The sequence below is a fragment of the Palaemon carinicauda genome, chromosome 24 (assembly GCF_036898095.1).
Source record: "Palaemon carinicauda isolate YSFRI2023 chromosome 24, ASM3689809v2, whole genome shotgun sequence".
NCBI classification, from domain to species: domain Eukaryota; kingdom Metazoa; phylum Arthropoda; class Malacostraca; order Decapoda; family Palaemonidae; genus Palaemon; species Palaemon carinicauda.
The window spans coordinates 69,699,369-69,717,060 of record NC_090748.1 but is presented as its reverse complement, the minus strand read 5'-3'; the positions used below and the strand labels follow the sequence as shown (position 1 = coordinate 69,717,060).

At 35.7% G+C, this 17,692-nt stretch overlaps 1 protein-coding gene across 5 annotated transcripts in view; it reads left to right on the top strand.

Annotated features, from left to right (window-relative positions):
• The window catches only part of LOC137618144 (uncharacterized), a 165,291-nt gene that overhangs the window by 128,469 nt on the left and 19,130 nt on the right, over positions 1-17,692 (top strand). For 3 of the 5 annotated variants that reach the window (XM_068348171.1, XM_068348172.1, XM_068348170.1), the window contains exons 6-8: positions 5,950-6,039; positions 9,033-9,114; positions 13,654-13,674. In XM_068348171.1, coding sequence (XP_068204272.1) covers positions 5,950-6,039; positions 9,033-9,114; positions 13,654-13,674 — 193 coding nt within the window. The remainder of the gene's footprint in view (positions 1-5,949; positions 6,040-9,032; positions 9,115-13,653; positions 13,675-17,692) is intronic. The other 2 variants (XM_068348174.1, XM_068348173.1) reach the window with 1 other exon arrangement.

The window sequence follows — 17,692 nt, the reverse complement described above, 5'->3', positions numbered from 1 at the left end:
GAATATTAAACAGATTTATTTGTCCAAAAAAATATGTTTTTAACCTTGATCACTATGCGGAAATATTTTCCGCCTCAGACAGAGTAAAGCAGAAATCGGATATTGAAATGATGGAGATCCATCTTTAGACCTATTTTTCCGTCATTAGCTCCAGAATTCCGCCGTTTGACAACCCTGGCAAGCCACAGCGGAACAGATCCTTTGGTTGACGACCCAATCACAATGCTTATGGGGGTAGCATGTTAAAGACTTTAGACAGCACCCAGTCGCAGCCGAATTGCTACTAACAGCCTACACTCATTACAAAAAACAAATTCATGACATTGCATTATTATCATTATTATTACTAGCTAAGCTATAACTCTAGTTGGAAAATCAGCCCAAGGGCTCCAACAGGAAAAATAGCCTAGTGAGGACAGGAAACAAGGAAACATTAACTACTACAGTAGGGAAGTAATGAACAAATAAAATGAAACATTTTAAGAACTGCAACAATAATAAAATAATTCTTTCATATATAAACTATAGAAAAAATAAAAAAAAAAAACAAGAGGAAGGGAAATAAGATAGAATAGTTTGCCCAACTGTAACCTCAAGCAAGAGAGCTCTAACCCAAGACAGTGGAAGACATTGGTACAGAGGCTATGGCACTACTTAAAAACTAGAGGACAATGGTTGATTTTAGAGTGTCCTTCTCCTAGAAGAGCTGCTTACCATAGCTAAAGTCTCTTCTACCTTTATAAAGAGGAAAGTAGCCACTGAACTATTACATTGCAGTAGTTAACGCCCTGAGCAAAGAATTGTTTGGTAAACTCAGTGTTGTCAGGTGTAAAGGTAAAGAATATAAAGGTGTTTGATTACAATTCTAGTTTCATCAGAATAGATACACACCAGAACGTCAGCCGGGCAAGCCCAACCTCCCAATGTGGGGTTCAACCACAGCAGTGACCTCCCCAGTAAACAGCTAAGCAAACACGTTATCACTATACTAGCCAGGAGGCTGTATGAGCATAGAGGGTAATGTGGAAAGAATAGGCCAGACTATTCGGTGTTTGTGTAGACAAAGAAAATGAGTTGTAACGAGAGAGAGAGAGAGAGAGAGAGAGAGAGAGAGAGAGAGAGAGAGAGAGAGAGAGAGACCCAATGTAGTACTGTATGGCCATTCAAATTACCCAATAATTCTCTAGGGGTAGTATCTCAACGGTTGGCTTGTGCCCTGGCCCATCTACTACAGGTGGTAAATAAAACACTGGCTTAGCTGAATAACACAGTTGAGATTATTAAAGGCTGGGATTCGAAATTATTGCAAAGGACAACCATCCTAGACGATTCAAAAATACAACTGCCTGCCTCGCAACTACCGGGTCACACGAAATGACTTACTTATAAGACTTTGTACATGGGATGCCAAAGGTGAAACAAGGACTATCAGGAATATTCATTTATTTGAAATATGACCAATTTCCGGAGGTCAAATATACATAATGGTAAAAAGAATAAATCTCTCTATTCACAGAATGCTGTTACTGTTTCGTATCTTACCAAAATGTTGCTTCAACGTTAAGCAATGAGCCACCAGGTGGGTAATGCCTATTTAGCCTATTGGTTGTCGGCCTGTCGCGGCCTGATGTGCGTTGTTACTGATGCATTGAGACAGGCAAGGCACTGCATAGGGGAGACGTCGGTAATCCGTGGCAAGGTTCTTCAGTCTTGCAATATTCTAGTTTCTGTCGCTGTACAGCTATAGATCGTCGCACCCAGAAAGGTGACGTGACGTCTCAAGTCGTTGCCATGACAAATAGGTTTGCTTTGTAATTGATTGATTTTAGTATTTTTGGCATCCTGACATCAAAGGTCATTGACGCCGAGTATGCTTTGTAAGCGTACGTATCTTTACCCAAGATCTACATACTGTATATACCCAACCAGCCATGATCTGTGATAAGATCTAGCCCACTACTGTCCACTCATTAGGGTTCAACGGTATTTTTTATCTTCCATACCAATCAATTGGGAGCCAAAAAGACGGTCAGGAATAGGTCTAGGCTCTTCTTGTTTGTCGTCAAATGAAGAACAAACGACACTCAAATTTATAGACCATATGATTTATAGACCTTGTTGTAGGCTGAAATCTCTGAGGGCGAATAACAACTCTCTCTCTCTCTCTCTCTCTCTCTCTCTCTCTCTCTCTCTCTCTCTCTCTCTCTCTCTCTCTCTCTCTCTCTCTCTCTTTTAGAATACCGGGAAGAAATAACTACTCTGAAGAGGGACATTAAAGAGAAAAGGGGGATGAATTTAAAACATTGGCCCAACAAAAGTGATTTCTAGTGACAGTAACTTCTGAATAGTGACTAGTCTAATTTCCAGTCTAGAATTGTGTTTAGGTAGAAAAGTTGTTAACCTAAATATTGGTAATTTATTGAACATTAAATTATTAATTTCATTTTATTTTATTGTATTTTAATTTTAACCGTATGGTAGTACAGTCGCTGTTAATCGATTTTACAGCTAAATTTAGTAAGGCATAGTTAATTTTGCGAATGAAGTCCTACATCACTGTTTGTCTACAGTATATTACCTATACCCTGGCCTAACATAATGTTACCATACTTAACTGCGTTTATCTTTCTTGGTATGAGTGCTAACAGTATTGCCTTTCACATTTACTGACGTGCAAATAGTTTGGTCTTATTTGTACCTACTTGCTAATGATAATAATAGCATTTTTAGTTCACCTCATAGATCTTTAGATGTTAAAGTGGTTACAGAGAAAGATGTTAAAGATGTTGATATATATATATATATATATATATATATATATATATATATATATATATATATATATATATATATATATATATATATATATATATATATATATATATGCATAAATTGGCTGTTGTTGTTTTTAAAACTCGCATTGGTGCCTAATGGTAATTTGTTTAATACTGTATTTTAATGCTTAAGTGTGTATTCAAGTGAACTTGGAGAATTTTATGAATATTTCTCCCAATATGAGAGGTGTTGCAGATTCATCGTTATGCTTATTGGCCTTTGATTGATATTTTGTAATATTCTGTCTTTCAAGTAGACTACTTGGTTGGTAGAAATTACTGTGTACAAATTGGAAACTCTTATTCATCATATGAACCCTTAAACAGAGGGGTACCCCAGGGGAGTGTACTTAGCCCAATCTTATTCTGCATCTATACTATTGGTCTATCGAAAATGCTACAAAGGCATGGCGTGAAGTTTAAACTATTTGCAGATGACACATAATTTTACTTCTCCATAAATGATATACATGACACTACTGAAACTCTAAACCGAATCCTTGATAGTGTTAGAGAATGGATGACATTTAAGCAACTAAAATTAAATGAGAACAAAACTGAATTCAAGGTGGTGGAGAAGAGAAACAGAATTGAAGGTGGTGGAGAAGAGAAACAGCGTGAGAAACTTAGGTGATCTTCAAATGAACACAAATAATGACTCTGTGCCGATATCTTGTAAAGTTCGAGATCTAGGTGTATTTCTTGACTGTAACCTGTCTCTAAATGCCCAAATAAATAATGTAATAAAAACTGCTGGTTATCATCTAAGAAATATTGCGTTTATAAAAAAAAGTACCGGGACAAAAATTCTGTTAAGAAACTTGTGACAAACTGTGTTATTACCAGGATTGACTACTGCAACTCTATTACAATTTACCAAAAGTACAACTTAAGAAATTACAAAACATAATAAACAGAGGAGCAAGACTGATAAAAGGTGTCCCACCTAGTGAAAGGATCACCCCTTCAGTAATTGATTTACACTGGCTGCCGATTGAATCGAGAATTGAATTTAAAATATGTACAATAATCCACCAAGTTATCAGAACCGGTCGTCCAAAATACTTAAGAGAATTGCTACAAATTGCGCAGCCAACAAATCGTGTCGACACGAGAATAGTTACAGATGGCTTCGAACTGTTGGAACCAATTTGGGCTCCAGAGCCTTTAGATATGCGGCCCCATTACTATATAATAAGCTCCCACGAAACATTCGAATGGTTGAAGACATTAAGGCTTTCAAGAGGAAAATGAAGACTTATTTCATGAGTCTTTTGACAGTGACGATTTAACAGTAAGTGAATAATACGCGATATGAAACGATAAATACTCTGAACGAACAAGGTAAAACGACAGTGGATATCCTGTAGAGAGTGGGGTTCCCCTGCTGTATGGGACCAGAAAAGCAGCCATCAAAGTAAATAAAGTAAAAGTAAGACAACTATCACTGACTGATAAACTGCTACGTAGCTTCAGCTAGTACAGATTCAGAACAAATTCTTTGGTGCAGAATTTTGTCCGTAATTTGAGGACTTTGACTTCTGTTCCGCACGTGTTTCATACACGCTTATACCATGTAATGCTATAGCTTTTTTTAGGTCTCGCTCTCTCGAGTCTCTCCCGCACTCGCACTGACAATAAAATAACCTGTTTAAGCTTGCCATCGCAAGTTTTAGTTTGTTTGAATTTTTGTGACATTCTTGCTCACAACTGCTTGTATATAAGCTCGTTGTCTGTTGAAAATACGTTATGTACTTGCATTCACCTCTCCTGTCTCCTCTCTGTTAGAACCTAATGGTTACGCTGCCACATTGGTGACCCCGGAGTGACAATGGGACAGCGTAGACTAACTGTTAGATTCTAACAGATGGACGAGGTGAATGTAAGTAACCTTTATTCAACAGATAACGAGCTTATATACAATCAGTTGCGACAAGGAATGTCATAAGGATTAAAAGATATACGAAATTCCTTGTCGGTTAACTTTTATTTTGTTCTTTTCACATATTGAATGCATTTGCGAATTGCTCCTTACAGCTAAAGGTTGGTCTTATCATCCAATGATTACCAGGACTCCTACCGACCAAAGCCGCCATTTGCCTAGTTACTATTTTTGTTTTCCTCATTTAGATTTCTTTCGAAGTGTGTTTAGATATATATATATATATATATATATATATATATATATATATATGTATATATATATGTATATATATATATATATATATATATATATATATATGTGTGTGTGTGTGTGTGTGTGTGTGTGTGTAGGCCTACAATATACAGTATATACTGTATATATATATATATATATATATATATATATATATATATATATATATATATATATATATATATATATACATACACACATACATATATATATATATATATATATATATATATGTATGCATATATATACTATATATATATATATATATATATATATATATATATATATATATATACTAATATAAGTTTATACGTATATTTATAAATAACTTTTAAATATGTAAATTAATATAAAAATACCTGTGTAGTTATAATTTATATATATATATATATATATATATATATATATATATATATATATATACATATATATATATATATATATATATACATATATATATATACATATATATATATATATATATATATATATATATATATATATATACATATACATATATATATATATATATATATATATATATATATATATATAAAATTTAGCAAGTGATCTGATATGAGCTACATGAGAATCTGCAAATTTATATGGTGAGTAATCGGCAGTGTTTAAAAATAAAGTCTTCTGTAAAGGAATCATGAAATTCCAAATTTCTTTTCTAGTGTTGTTTTGTGCAAGTTTTATCAAGGGCTAATTTCTTATAATGATTTGCCGTAGGGTATACGTTCCCATTGTATGTTTCTTTAATTGTTACGTAACTTATAGAAGGGATCATTTTTTTTTTTTAATAATTGCACCCACTTATGCTAGTGATCATTGATTTCATTTTATAATTTGATTTAATTACAGCTATTATCATTATTTTGAATAAACAATCACATTAGGATGATCATGAATATTACCAATGTCTTTGTTTTGCAGAATGTGGTTGTATGTGAAGTTGTTTGTGGTCATGGGAATCACATGGCTGGCAGAGGTGATATCCTGGCAAGAGAAAACATGTGAGGCCTGGTAGGTACACTTCTAAATTAGTTTCAACATTCAAAGTAACTTCTCCCATTTCTCTATAACACACACTTATGTATATCTACTGTAGCCTACCTGTATGTTATAGACTAGAATATTATTTATTATGATACTTTACAATAATTATATGTTAATAAAACAGTTGTAAAAAGAAGCTATGTAGATTTGGGTATCCGTAGGTTTTGAGACAGCCTAACAGAGTAATAATTGAGCCTAATTTCATTTTGACTTTGCATGACATAATCATTAGAAAAATGGATGAATCATAGGGGAGAGTTAAAAGTAACGAAGAGGAAGAAATATTTGGGAAGGTTTTAAAATTCCGTGATGTCAGGGATGAGTGTATATACAGTAGATATAAGAAAGTACAAGAATAAAATGAAAATACCAAGGGTGGAATGAAGAGGTAAAAGGTTTAGTAAATAAGGAAAAAAAAGATTATTTGCGGTCTAGTTGGATGATATAAGAGCTGGTGGGCATATAAGAGGGTTGATAGGGTACTCAAGTATAACATGGTATAGAAAATTATGGCAAGTAACAAAAACAGAACAGATAAATTGAAGGGAATTTTACAGAGAATAAATACCTGAATCAAGGGGGAGAAAAATTGATGAACAAATGGATATCAGAATAAAATACATGGTTACAAGGGGTTAAGTCCTTTCGGTAGACATGCTTGCAGTCCTGAATCTATGGAGTGAGTTTTTTGAAGGTTTGTCGTGTGTGGAGGATAGAAGTAGATGAAAGGTAGAGCTGAGTGGTACAAGATTTGAAATGATTAGCGTACAGTTAAGAATGCTTCTGAAAGTGACTGTTTACAATGTAAGAAAGGTGATTGAGAAACGAAATTAACCAGGAGTTAATGAGACTACAAGGAAGTGAGAGGCTGTTGTACGATGGTGATATTCTGATTGACTGGCTGACCAAGGTTTACCAGACGTCTGTATGGTCTGTATGATGAAAATGTTCCAAAGGAGTAGATTAAGAGAATCATTTTACTGTTGTACAAAGCTGAAGGTGATATGCGATTACAAGCTGTTGTAGATACTGCAGTAGTGATGAAGTGCCTGGCCAAAATTTGATTGTTTTGGTGAGGGAAACGTCCCAAAGGAACAGAGGAGAGGAATGATTGTTCCGGTGTATAAGTATAAAGTGGATAAAGGTCACTGTTCAGATTGTAGGGCATAACATTAATCAATGTATTTAAGAAGTATATGTCAGAAATTTGATAGATAAAACAAGATAGGTGACAGACAGGCGGATGGGGGAACGTGTGGGTTTTGTGCGAGGCGCCAGTTGGGTGATAATTCAGAGGCGAGGTGAATGCAACCAACTTTATTTCAACAGAGAATGGACTTATATACAAAACTTTCAGTGGAAGAAGGTCACAAAAATTCATACCCGTCAATTCATGAAAAGGCAGGCTGAAACCGGGTCTGTTAACAGTGAGGTGTATGCCGAGATGCACAATAAAAAAGAAAATACAGTTGCAATGGACGAGTTTGTGTGAAACACGTGCGGTACAGTTTATGTGTCGAGGGATATGTAAGAGTTTTTAAATTTAAAAAAAAAAGCTGTATATAGCATACATGAACCTAAAAGAAAGGCTTTTGATAATATTGATGGAGAGGCAATGTGGAGGTTATTACGAATGTATGATGTAGAAGATAGGCTGATGAGAGATAATAAGACATTTCCTGATCAAAACAAAGCATGTGTTGAGAATGCATGGTGTAAATGATAGGTTGTTGAAGAAAATCATGTGTCAATGGGCATTGAAGGAAGGTAACTTGTTTGATGTGAAAGAGGGTTTGATGCACGCGTGTGTTATTTCTCCTTGGCTGTTATACATCTTAATAAATGGAGTGATGCAAGAGGGCAGACAAATGGGCATTGGATATAGGCGCAAAGCTGTGAGATAAGAAAATGAGTTGTGATGTGAAATGGTCGATCTTTGCAAATGGAATGGAAGATTGTAGATTAGTGAAAAGATTTTATTATTTAGAAGTATTTGGAAATAGGAGATGAATGCTTAAGAAAGGTTGGGTAGATGTGAAATACATGATGGAAAGGATGGGCTTTGATATCTAGGAAGTGTGTACAACATATTGGTGAATGGCAGTGTGTGTGTGTGTGTGTGTGTGTGTGTGTGTGTGTGTGTAGACGGTAGATTATGAAGCAATTAATATTTTGGAAGTTTTTAATACTTAGCAAGCTTATCCAAAATTTAGCAATTAAAGGAGAAATATGGTAGTTTCTGCTTTCTTGATTTCGTCACCGGAGGCACCTCTTTATCTATATATATATCTATCTATATATATATATATATATATATATATATATATATATATATATATATATATATATATATATATATATATATTTATTTATTTATTTATTAATTTATATATATATATATATATATATATATATATATATGCGTGTGTGTGTACATATGTATATACATGTTATGACAATGAAACAATCTCCAAAAGATGTAGTAGGTTTCAGAAAAAAAGCCCTCAGAAGAATATTGAGAGTTGAATGATAGGACAGGATTAGAAATGAAACTATAAGAGATATTACTTGAGTGCTATATGTGGATGAGATAATAGTGAGGGTTAGATGGAGATGGTTGGGGCATGCTCTTCGCACTCTCTAGGAGAGATTAGTTCACCGACCTTGAGTTCACCAAACATTTAACTGGGCTTCACAAGGCACTAGAAGAGCCGGGAGACACAAGCCTACACGGCTGAGGACTATGAAGCGTGAAGTAGGAGATGATGAATGGAGAAGTAATAATTTAAAAGCTCAACATATTACTTTACACCAATAGGCGTAGGATGAGATGAGGATGATATGCATATGTATATACAGTAAGTGTGTGTTTTCTCTCGCGATCGTGCAGATGATGGTGGGGAAGTATGGGGTTGTAGGGCTGTTATATCTGTGAAACTTATGCAATGTGAACTTTTCAGGATCATCACCGACATCATAAACTCTCTCCAAGGGGTGTCTATTTTTGTCATCTTCATTTGCAAGAGAAACCTTCTGAAGAAAGTGAGTTTTTACACCTTTCTTTGCACATCACTTAGTGCTGCTGTTTTTGCTTTCTTTATGTCTGTCTAGTGTTTTCAATCTATTCTAAACCATATGTATAGCTTGGGTAAATTTGGCGATAAGATTTTGACCCAAATGTTTTATGGAATGTTTACAACAATCTTTTACTTATCTTTTCATAACACTTTTTATATAACTAGTTCTCTCCATTTACATTTTCCAAGGCTGCACAGTGTAAAATATTTGCTTATATGAAATATATATTTGAAAAGACTCATAAATACAACATTAGACGTACATGTACATTTTCCATACAATCTCCTGAAATCGTATTTCATGGACATCTTCGTAACTGGCCCACATGAAGTTTTAAATTTCTATCATATGTATCGAACATTGTAAATGTTTTCTTTCTGTGGATATACAGTATATGTTTGAGATATTTAAAAAGCTTAGTTAATAGTGGGCAACCAGAGTACTAATAGCTGTTTGATTAGCATAGCAGTTCTTGATTTTATGTGGAATTTATATTGTTTTTCAAAAGATTTTCCACGTTTTTGAAGTCAGGGTGGCTGAGATAAATAACATTCCTTCGTAAAAGGAATGATTTTTCTTTTAATGAAATTTGAAATAATTGTAATTATTTGTATCTTCTTATGAATTAAAATTTACTGTTGACAGACAACTTGTTGATGATAATTATGTAGTGATTGGTACCAGATATTTGCCTTCAGGTATTTTAAATTTACACACGAAAACGTATGAAAAATTACATATAAAACAACTTGTTGTTTTCTGTAAAAAGCCAAAATTACTGGAAAATTGTGTGTCATTGCACTCAAATGCTCAGTGCTAAAGAGTTATAAAGAAATGCGTATAATTCTAGCTATCTGTTGACCTGCTGATTTTCAATTATGTTTCCTATACAATACGTCGTCCATGATCTTATGAGTGAAATACACAAAGTAAACATTGCAATAGACTGGTATCTTCAGCAACTGCAGTAATATATATAAAGATACAGAAAGAGTTGTGGCTCTAGCTTTAATTATCCACATTGATTTCTCTTAAATAATTATTTTTCTCATCCAGAGCAACATTGGTTTTGCTGGTACTGTATATATATATATATATATATATATATATATATATATATATATATATATATATATATATATATATATATATATGTATATTCTTGCAAAGCTGGTCTTCATGAGAATAGAATATTTGAGTCACGTATTTCATATGTGTATTTAAGAGATGTATAGCTAGCTCGTAAGGTGGATCCCACTCATGTAAAATTAAGTAAATGTATGTAAAATACATAAGACTGTCCACTCATTCAGTTCCGTATATGTAAATTTACGTTATTTTAAAGAATTAGATTTTTATTTCACGTAGTTTGGTTGCAAAGTCTTATATAATCTTGTTAAAAAGTATGTATGACACACACGCTAGGAATTACATCATGTTTCCACGTGGTTGGAAGTTGCAGGAAGGTTCTTGACTAGAACTTACTCTTTTTTTAGTATTGTGAGAGGAGGTGGGCGGAGTTAGCTGAGAGCGTTGTCTCGTCGAGCAATGATAGTACCCTACTTCCATAATGCCAAGTTGGCAGCCTTGACGCCGCTAGAGCCATGCCCCCACTCTAAGCGAATGCTTTACTAGAAGTTTCTAGAATGAATTAAGATGATATATATATATATATATATATATATATATATATATATATATATATATATATATATATATATATATATATAGAGGACCGACCCATGTTTAGGAACCAGAGGTCCAGCCTGCCCTTCAGAAAGAGAACCATGTTCAACAGTCCTCTCACCAGCATCTATCAAGCCACTACGTAATTCCTCTCAAACGTGCATAGTGTTTCCTCTCAAATGTGAATAATGATTTCTCTCCAACATATACTGTGTATAGTGTAGTTGAAACGTTGGTGATATTATCGTGTTTAATTCAAAAGTTAAGTGTGGTAATGTAAGTGAATTTATATTGTAAAGTTTTGTAACTGACCCTGTGTAATTAGGTTAAGCAGTGAAGTTATTTATTTTTGCTTAACCCTTTGGTAACCTTGTGTGAGCCCAAAGGACGTAAGAGTAACAGTTGCAGATATGTAAATGTAAATTTGATTTATTTTATATAGTGTTAGTCTCAGCTTTTTTTGTTAATTGTCAAAATTAAATATTTACATAAATTAAATTCTAGAGAAACAAGCAATTGTATAATTTTTTTTCGAAGTATCATTTTGTCTTAGTCTAAGGTTTAGTTCAGATTTAATATTTTGAGTGATTTATTTTGGTGTTAATTTTTTTATTTCTATTTTTTTTTTATAGAATATATCCATTTTTGTAAAGCGTATATTATTGCGATCACCTATACTTATTTCAGTGCTTTGCTTGTATCCCCTGACTAAGAACCGAAGTAAGAGGATGGTTTTAGAATAGTTCCCATTAAAGTAAAGTAATCAACCAGTTTTGTTTTGAGTGTAAAGTAACGAGACCTTTAGATATTCGGTGTTCATATATATTATCGTCTGGGAGTTGCGTATTATTCTCAGAGCTCGGTGCTTTCTCTTGTATCTCAGATTATGTAATATAAAGCAGGCGAGTTTTCGAGCTTGGGAATTTACGTAATTTGCTAGTTGTAATATATATTGATATTGATATATGTAAATGTTCAAGGATTAATTAATGTAGGATGTCTTTCATTTAGAACGCTGGAAGCTATTGGCCAATTTCATGCATGTGGTGAAATAATTTTCTAAGCTGGAACAAAAGTCGTAATTCCATAAGTGTTCTCTCTTTATAAGACAAAACACTGTCTTAAGAACTGAGAATTTGAACATATGAATGAAATTCCCATAGCTGGGAAGCTTCCCAGTTATAAACTAAGTCATTCTTATTTACGTCTGGAGGATGTAGTGAATTACATGTTTGAGAGGTCAAAGGAGTTCCTGAAAGATAAGAAATCCAGTTAGGAGGGTAATAGGTCATATGAAGGGGAGTTTTAAAGAACCTTGCAACATCCTTGAATGGTATCACAACAAAGATCTTCTAAGACATTCATTTATCCCAACTTAGGTTGGATTATTGTTTGTTCCATTAAGAACTACATCACTTGCACTCTGACAGGGAGGACCTTAGACTACTGAAGCTCTAAACCGAATTCTCACCAGTGTTAGGGAATGGATGAAAATCAAACAATTAAAATAAAAAAAGAATAAAACTGAGTTTATGGTGGTTGGAAAGAAAAACAGCCTAAGAAACTTGGGTGATATCCAAATAAACATGAATAACAACTCTGCCCCGATATCTGGTAAAGTTCGCGATCTAGGAGTATCTCTTGACTGTAACTTGTCTTTTAATGCCCAAATAGATGATGTAATAAAAACTGCTGGCTATCATCTTAGAAACATTTCTTTTATAAAGAAATACCTGGATGAACATTCTGTAAAGAAACTTGTTATAAACTGTATGATTATCAGGATTGGCTACTGGGTTCTCTTGCTGTACATGACCAGAAACGCAGCCTTTAAAGTAAAGTAAGTAACAAACTGGCCATCATTCATTCCACACCATTTCAGCCCTTGCTCGTACGTTTGCTTACTCGCCCCGCATATAAGTTAATTCAAGAACACATAGGTAATGAGGAAGTATATTATAGCTTGTTTTTAAATCTTTGACCTTTATATGTGGCATTTTATACATTGCTATATCAAGTTCTGAATTGAGGAAGGAGAGAGATCAGAGCTCCAGGTATTCTTTTCATGCCTCAAATTGTGACCATTTCGAAATTTGTCATACATACCTAATGGAGTAGTATTACCAATTCTCCAATGAGTGCAAAAGGAACCCCTTCTAGCTAACATGCAACAAATAAATCGACTTCGGAGCTAAGAAATGTTAGCTAGTTAAAGACAATAATTGCTATAAGAGTTTCATGGAACACTGGCCTCTAAATGTCTCCAATAGAGATTTATTTTTAACAATTTAGTTTAGTTAGTTACAGTATTTCAGTTTTTGGATTTACATCCTTGGCCTTTAATAATCATTGCTATAATCGTAAGTTTGTTTGGAAGGAAATTCGAATAACCATTATGACAGATTATTCATGAGAATATCTTTTAGTATCTGAAATTATTTTGATGATCTGATATACACTTTAATATTCCTTTTTGTAAAGCACGCTTTCTTAAATATAATTAATAAGGATGAAATTAGTTTTTGTATGTGAGACCTTGGTTGACAATGATACACAAGGTAGGATAATGTCTTAAGTAAAGCAACTATAATCTCAAAAGCATGTTTGGATAAACACTGCCACATATAAATTCTTTAAACATTCATTGTTCCAGATGGTTAAATTTTTCAGTACCAGAAATTATTCACCCTAACGGGTTTTGTGCATTTTGTTATTGTACACTTTAAATTTTTTAATAGATTTTTTTTTTTTTATAAATACCTACATAACAAATGAAAGTAAATCAAGTTTTCCTTTCTTTGCATTTATCACCATGAGGTTGAGGCGAGGATACGAAAGGTAGGAAATAGTCTTCAGAAATTTAAGATTTTTACTTTACGGTACAGTTTGGTTTCAATATACAGATAATGGTTAAGAATTGTTATTTTTATTGTGTAAGGTTATTATTATTAGTATCACTGTTATTATTATCATTTTATTATTATTATTATTATTATTATTATTATTATTATTATTGCATTTTTAATTAGGTAAGACCACTGTCACCTTTTAGTACTCTTGCTAGGCCCACCTGAAGGACTTGTTCTTAATTGACAGGTACAAGGTGAATAAATTAGATTCCCATGTAGAAAGTGATTTGAGGGAACAGGAAAGCTCATAGAGCATTTACAAAACGGATTTTGAGCGAAGCGAAAAATCTATTTTTGGGTGAGATCGCCATGTCGTCCTGATGGAAGTTCCTAAGGTAGCTTAAAAAGGATATATTATATGCTACAGTGATATTCCCAGAGAATTAACCTTCAGGTTCCAGAATTCTAACTCCTGGAGCAAATATCCTTAAAATTTCCTCAAGGATATCGCATAATATCAAAGGACACATTCTTGACACGTCATATAGCAATCTGCACCCCTAATAGCGTTAACGCCTCGAGGGGGATGTGGCAAAAGAATAGAAGGGGGCCGTAACAAGGTTACCCCCGTTCCCGTACTACTATTGACCACCACCCCAGCGCCATTCCCAGGATGGCGGACATTCCTTGTAGCATTGAGCGTGGTGCTACAGATACAGTACGTCAGGGAGGGAACTGTGAAGATCTTTTCTTTTAAGAAAGAAGGGTGGGTCCATCAGGACAACATGGCGATCTCACTCAAAAATAGATTTTTTGCTTCGCTCAAAATCCGTTTTTTGGGCTCAAGCCATGTCGTCCTGATAGAACTATACCAGAGCATTAATGTATCTGTGGATTTTCATCAGTGCCTTAACCTTGGGACAACCTTTCTATGATCATTTGGATCAATCGAGACAAATGACGTTACCGTTATCCGTCATTATCACTAATCATCTCCGATGTTAGTGCTTCCTGCCCCCTACAGGGAAGAGTCATTCTAGATGGTAGAAAGGGGGGTCTCAAGGTAAGCATATATTGTATGGACAAACATAAGAATACACCAGATGAACAAACCGTCGCGTAGGTTGTGAAAATTACCAAATACTTAACTGTGTTTCTTAATTCCATTGTTTGTGAGCATACAAATATATAAAAGTACATACTCTGAACTATAAACATGCAATTGTCGGGCGAGTTAGGACGCAATTACATTCTAATAGACGTTTATTAGTAATTAAAACGAATGTAGCATGATAACGGAACTATACATGTAACCTGTACAGAGATTATCTTTCTTTCTTGGAAAGCAAGAAATGATGAGTGCCACTCTCAGATTGAAGAAAATTATAAAACAAATTCTCTTCATAATTCCCGTACTGGTTACTTTTATCGGCACTGTGTACTACGTACACCGGCACTAGTGCTATCTGTATAATTCCACACCTGGGATTTTGAACAGAGCTAGTGTTACCATGGTAACACTTGATCAAAGGAGGTCACACCCTAAGAGGGATGACCTCTTCTCCCTTTAATTGACAGTCCCAGTCAATTAGCTGTTCATCGTAGAATTAGACGGCGGGTTAAGTATTCTACCCGACGTCACCACATACTGCTTCAGATCATGGACTTGCTTAGCATAGTGTTTGTAAAACACTCTGGATGATTTCATCCACTGTATGAACGAAGATGCTCAAAGTCCATATACTGAAAGAAGTTCAGTGATGAAGCAATCTCTCTCGGATCATGACCCGCGGGAGTACTGTCAGGATCCGTTCTACTAATAAAGTAGGTGAGCTTCGCCCTCAGTTGTTTTAGGGATAAGTTTGATCCAGAGGTTTCTCCTTTAAAGAGCTGTCCTCCCCTGAAGTCTGAAGTTCTACGAAGATAGACCTTTAGACACTCTACCGGACATAGAGAGACATCTTCCTTCAGAGGGCAGATTTTCCAGGGACCCCACCTTTTAGTGGGAAGCTCATTCTTAGCGAGAAAGGATGGATCAGGGAAGAGATTCAGTTCTCCTGTTTCTGAGAACTGAATGTGGCCCTCATCCCTAGAAAGGGCCACTATTTCACTAACTCTAGACCCTGAGGCTATAGCGAACAGAAAAATAACCTTTTGGGTTAGATCCTTAAGCGAACAATCTTCATTGTTCAAGGATGAGGCATAATGTAGGACCTTGTCCAAAGACCAAGAGATGGACTTTGGTGGTGCAGCAGGCCTAAGCCTCGCACATGCCTTCGGGATCTTATTAAAGATCTCATTCGCCAAGTCTACTTGAAAGGCATATAGAAGAGGCCTAGTCAAGGCTTACTTGCACGTAGTTATCGTGCTGGCCGCCAAACCCTGGCTATGAAGATGGATAAAGAAGGACATGCAGAAGTTCATTGAAATCTCTCTCTATCCTTTTGCTTTTACGAAAGCAACCCACTTTTTCCATGATGACTCATATTGTCTTCTAGTCGACTTAGACTTGTATTCTTCTAAGAATTCTAAATTATATTGCCTTTTTGAGATCCCAAATCTTTTCTTAACCGCTAGGGCAAGAAAATCATGCAATGAAGGGTTTGGGTTCTCTGGATTGTTCTTGGGCTACGTGGGAGCCAACAGAGCTACTCCCGCCTGGAAGGATCTCAGCATGTTGATGACTCTCAGCAGGTGATTGGACGGGATGAACTGGAAATCCTAAGTCTATCCCTTCCATTTCAGAGACATGATATCTATCATTTAAATTAAAGGATCCTCGTATAGGGCTACATATCAAGGTAGTTCCTTGACGGCGCTCGTAATGAAGAGGTCGGATTGCAGTTCGGGGACTTGTTCCCATCTGGGAGAGAATAGGTCTGCGTCCGTGGACCATTCTAACTCTATCGGCCTGAGCCTGAGTAGAGCATCCATTGTCACATTGCGGATTGGTTGTATGTGAACTGCTGACAGGTGCCATCCCTTTAGGTAAGGGATGGCTAACTACACCTAAACTGTATGAGACGTTTCTTAGCATCGTCGATTGCAGCGTCTCGTTATCGTTTCGGAGTCCCAGATCAGCTGTAGACAATCTGATCTGCTTGGAGAGAGTTTCCCTACTCATGACTGGACCAACATGGTCTTGGGATTTTCGGGCTTTGACCTTTGTTAGAGAAGCGATTAAGGAAGGACCGCTATCGGTCTTTTTAGCCCTCTTCGAGCGTTTGATGCTTGTTTTCTCCAGGCTCCCAGCGCATCTTGCAGCCGTGCTCTTAGCACAGGGCTTGCCTTTATTGCGAACTGGAGAGAGAACAGGGTTCCTCCCTGTTCTCGTTTTGGGAATCTGAAATTTATCTTTCATCCACGATGTTCCGGGGACCGGATCATTTCTTCGGATGTTCATAGACCAGCCACCTTGAGTGCTGCCCACCCCAGCCTCTTGTCCAGGAACATTGTTGCCTGAACCTTTCTTAGGCTTAAATATTTCATGACTGTGTCTGCAAATTTTATGAAGGCAGGTAGGACTCTGTCTACTCTGACGAGTATCTTTCCTAGGAAGTGCGTTACTTTGTGTAACCTGAATCCTAGATAGGAGGGGAAAGGGTGATTGACTGGAAGCTGCCGATAGACGACTTTCATGTCTGGTAAGATTATAGGCACCCCTTTTTGCAGCGGGGTCCTTATGTTCAGGAAGATAAACCTCCTGGACTCGTTTTATTTGGACTTGTTGAGTGGCGATAAGTCCTGAATGACTCTGAATTTTCTTGAGTCCTTCTCGTAAACACACAACAGCCTTCCTTGGAATCCGGTGGACTAAAGTTTCCTTACCACCGGTATGCTCTAGAGCTCTCAGGTAAACTCAGGAGGGTTTTGGATAATCGAAGGAGTAGAGGAAATGGTGGTAGAGATATCTCCACCTCTCATCTTAGTCCCATTTTGATTAGGCCATGGACCCAAGGATCAAAGGTCCAGCGATCCTAAAGGAATCTCCCTCCTACTAGGAGCAT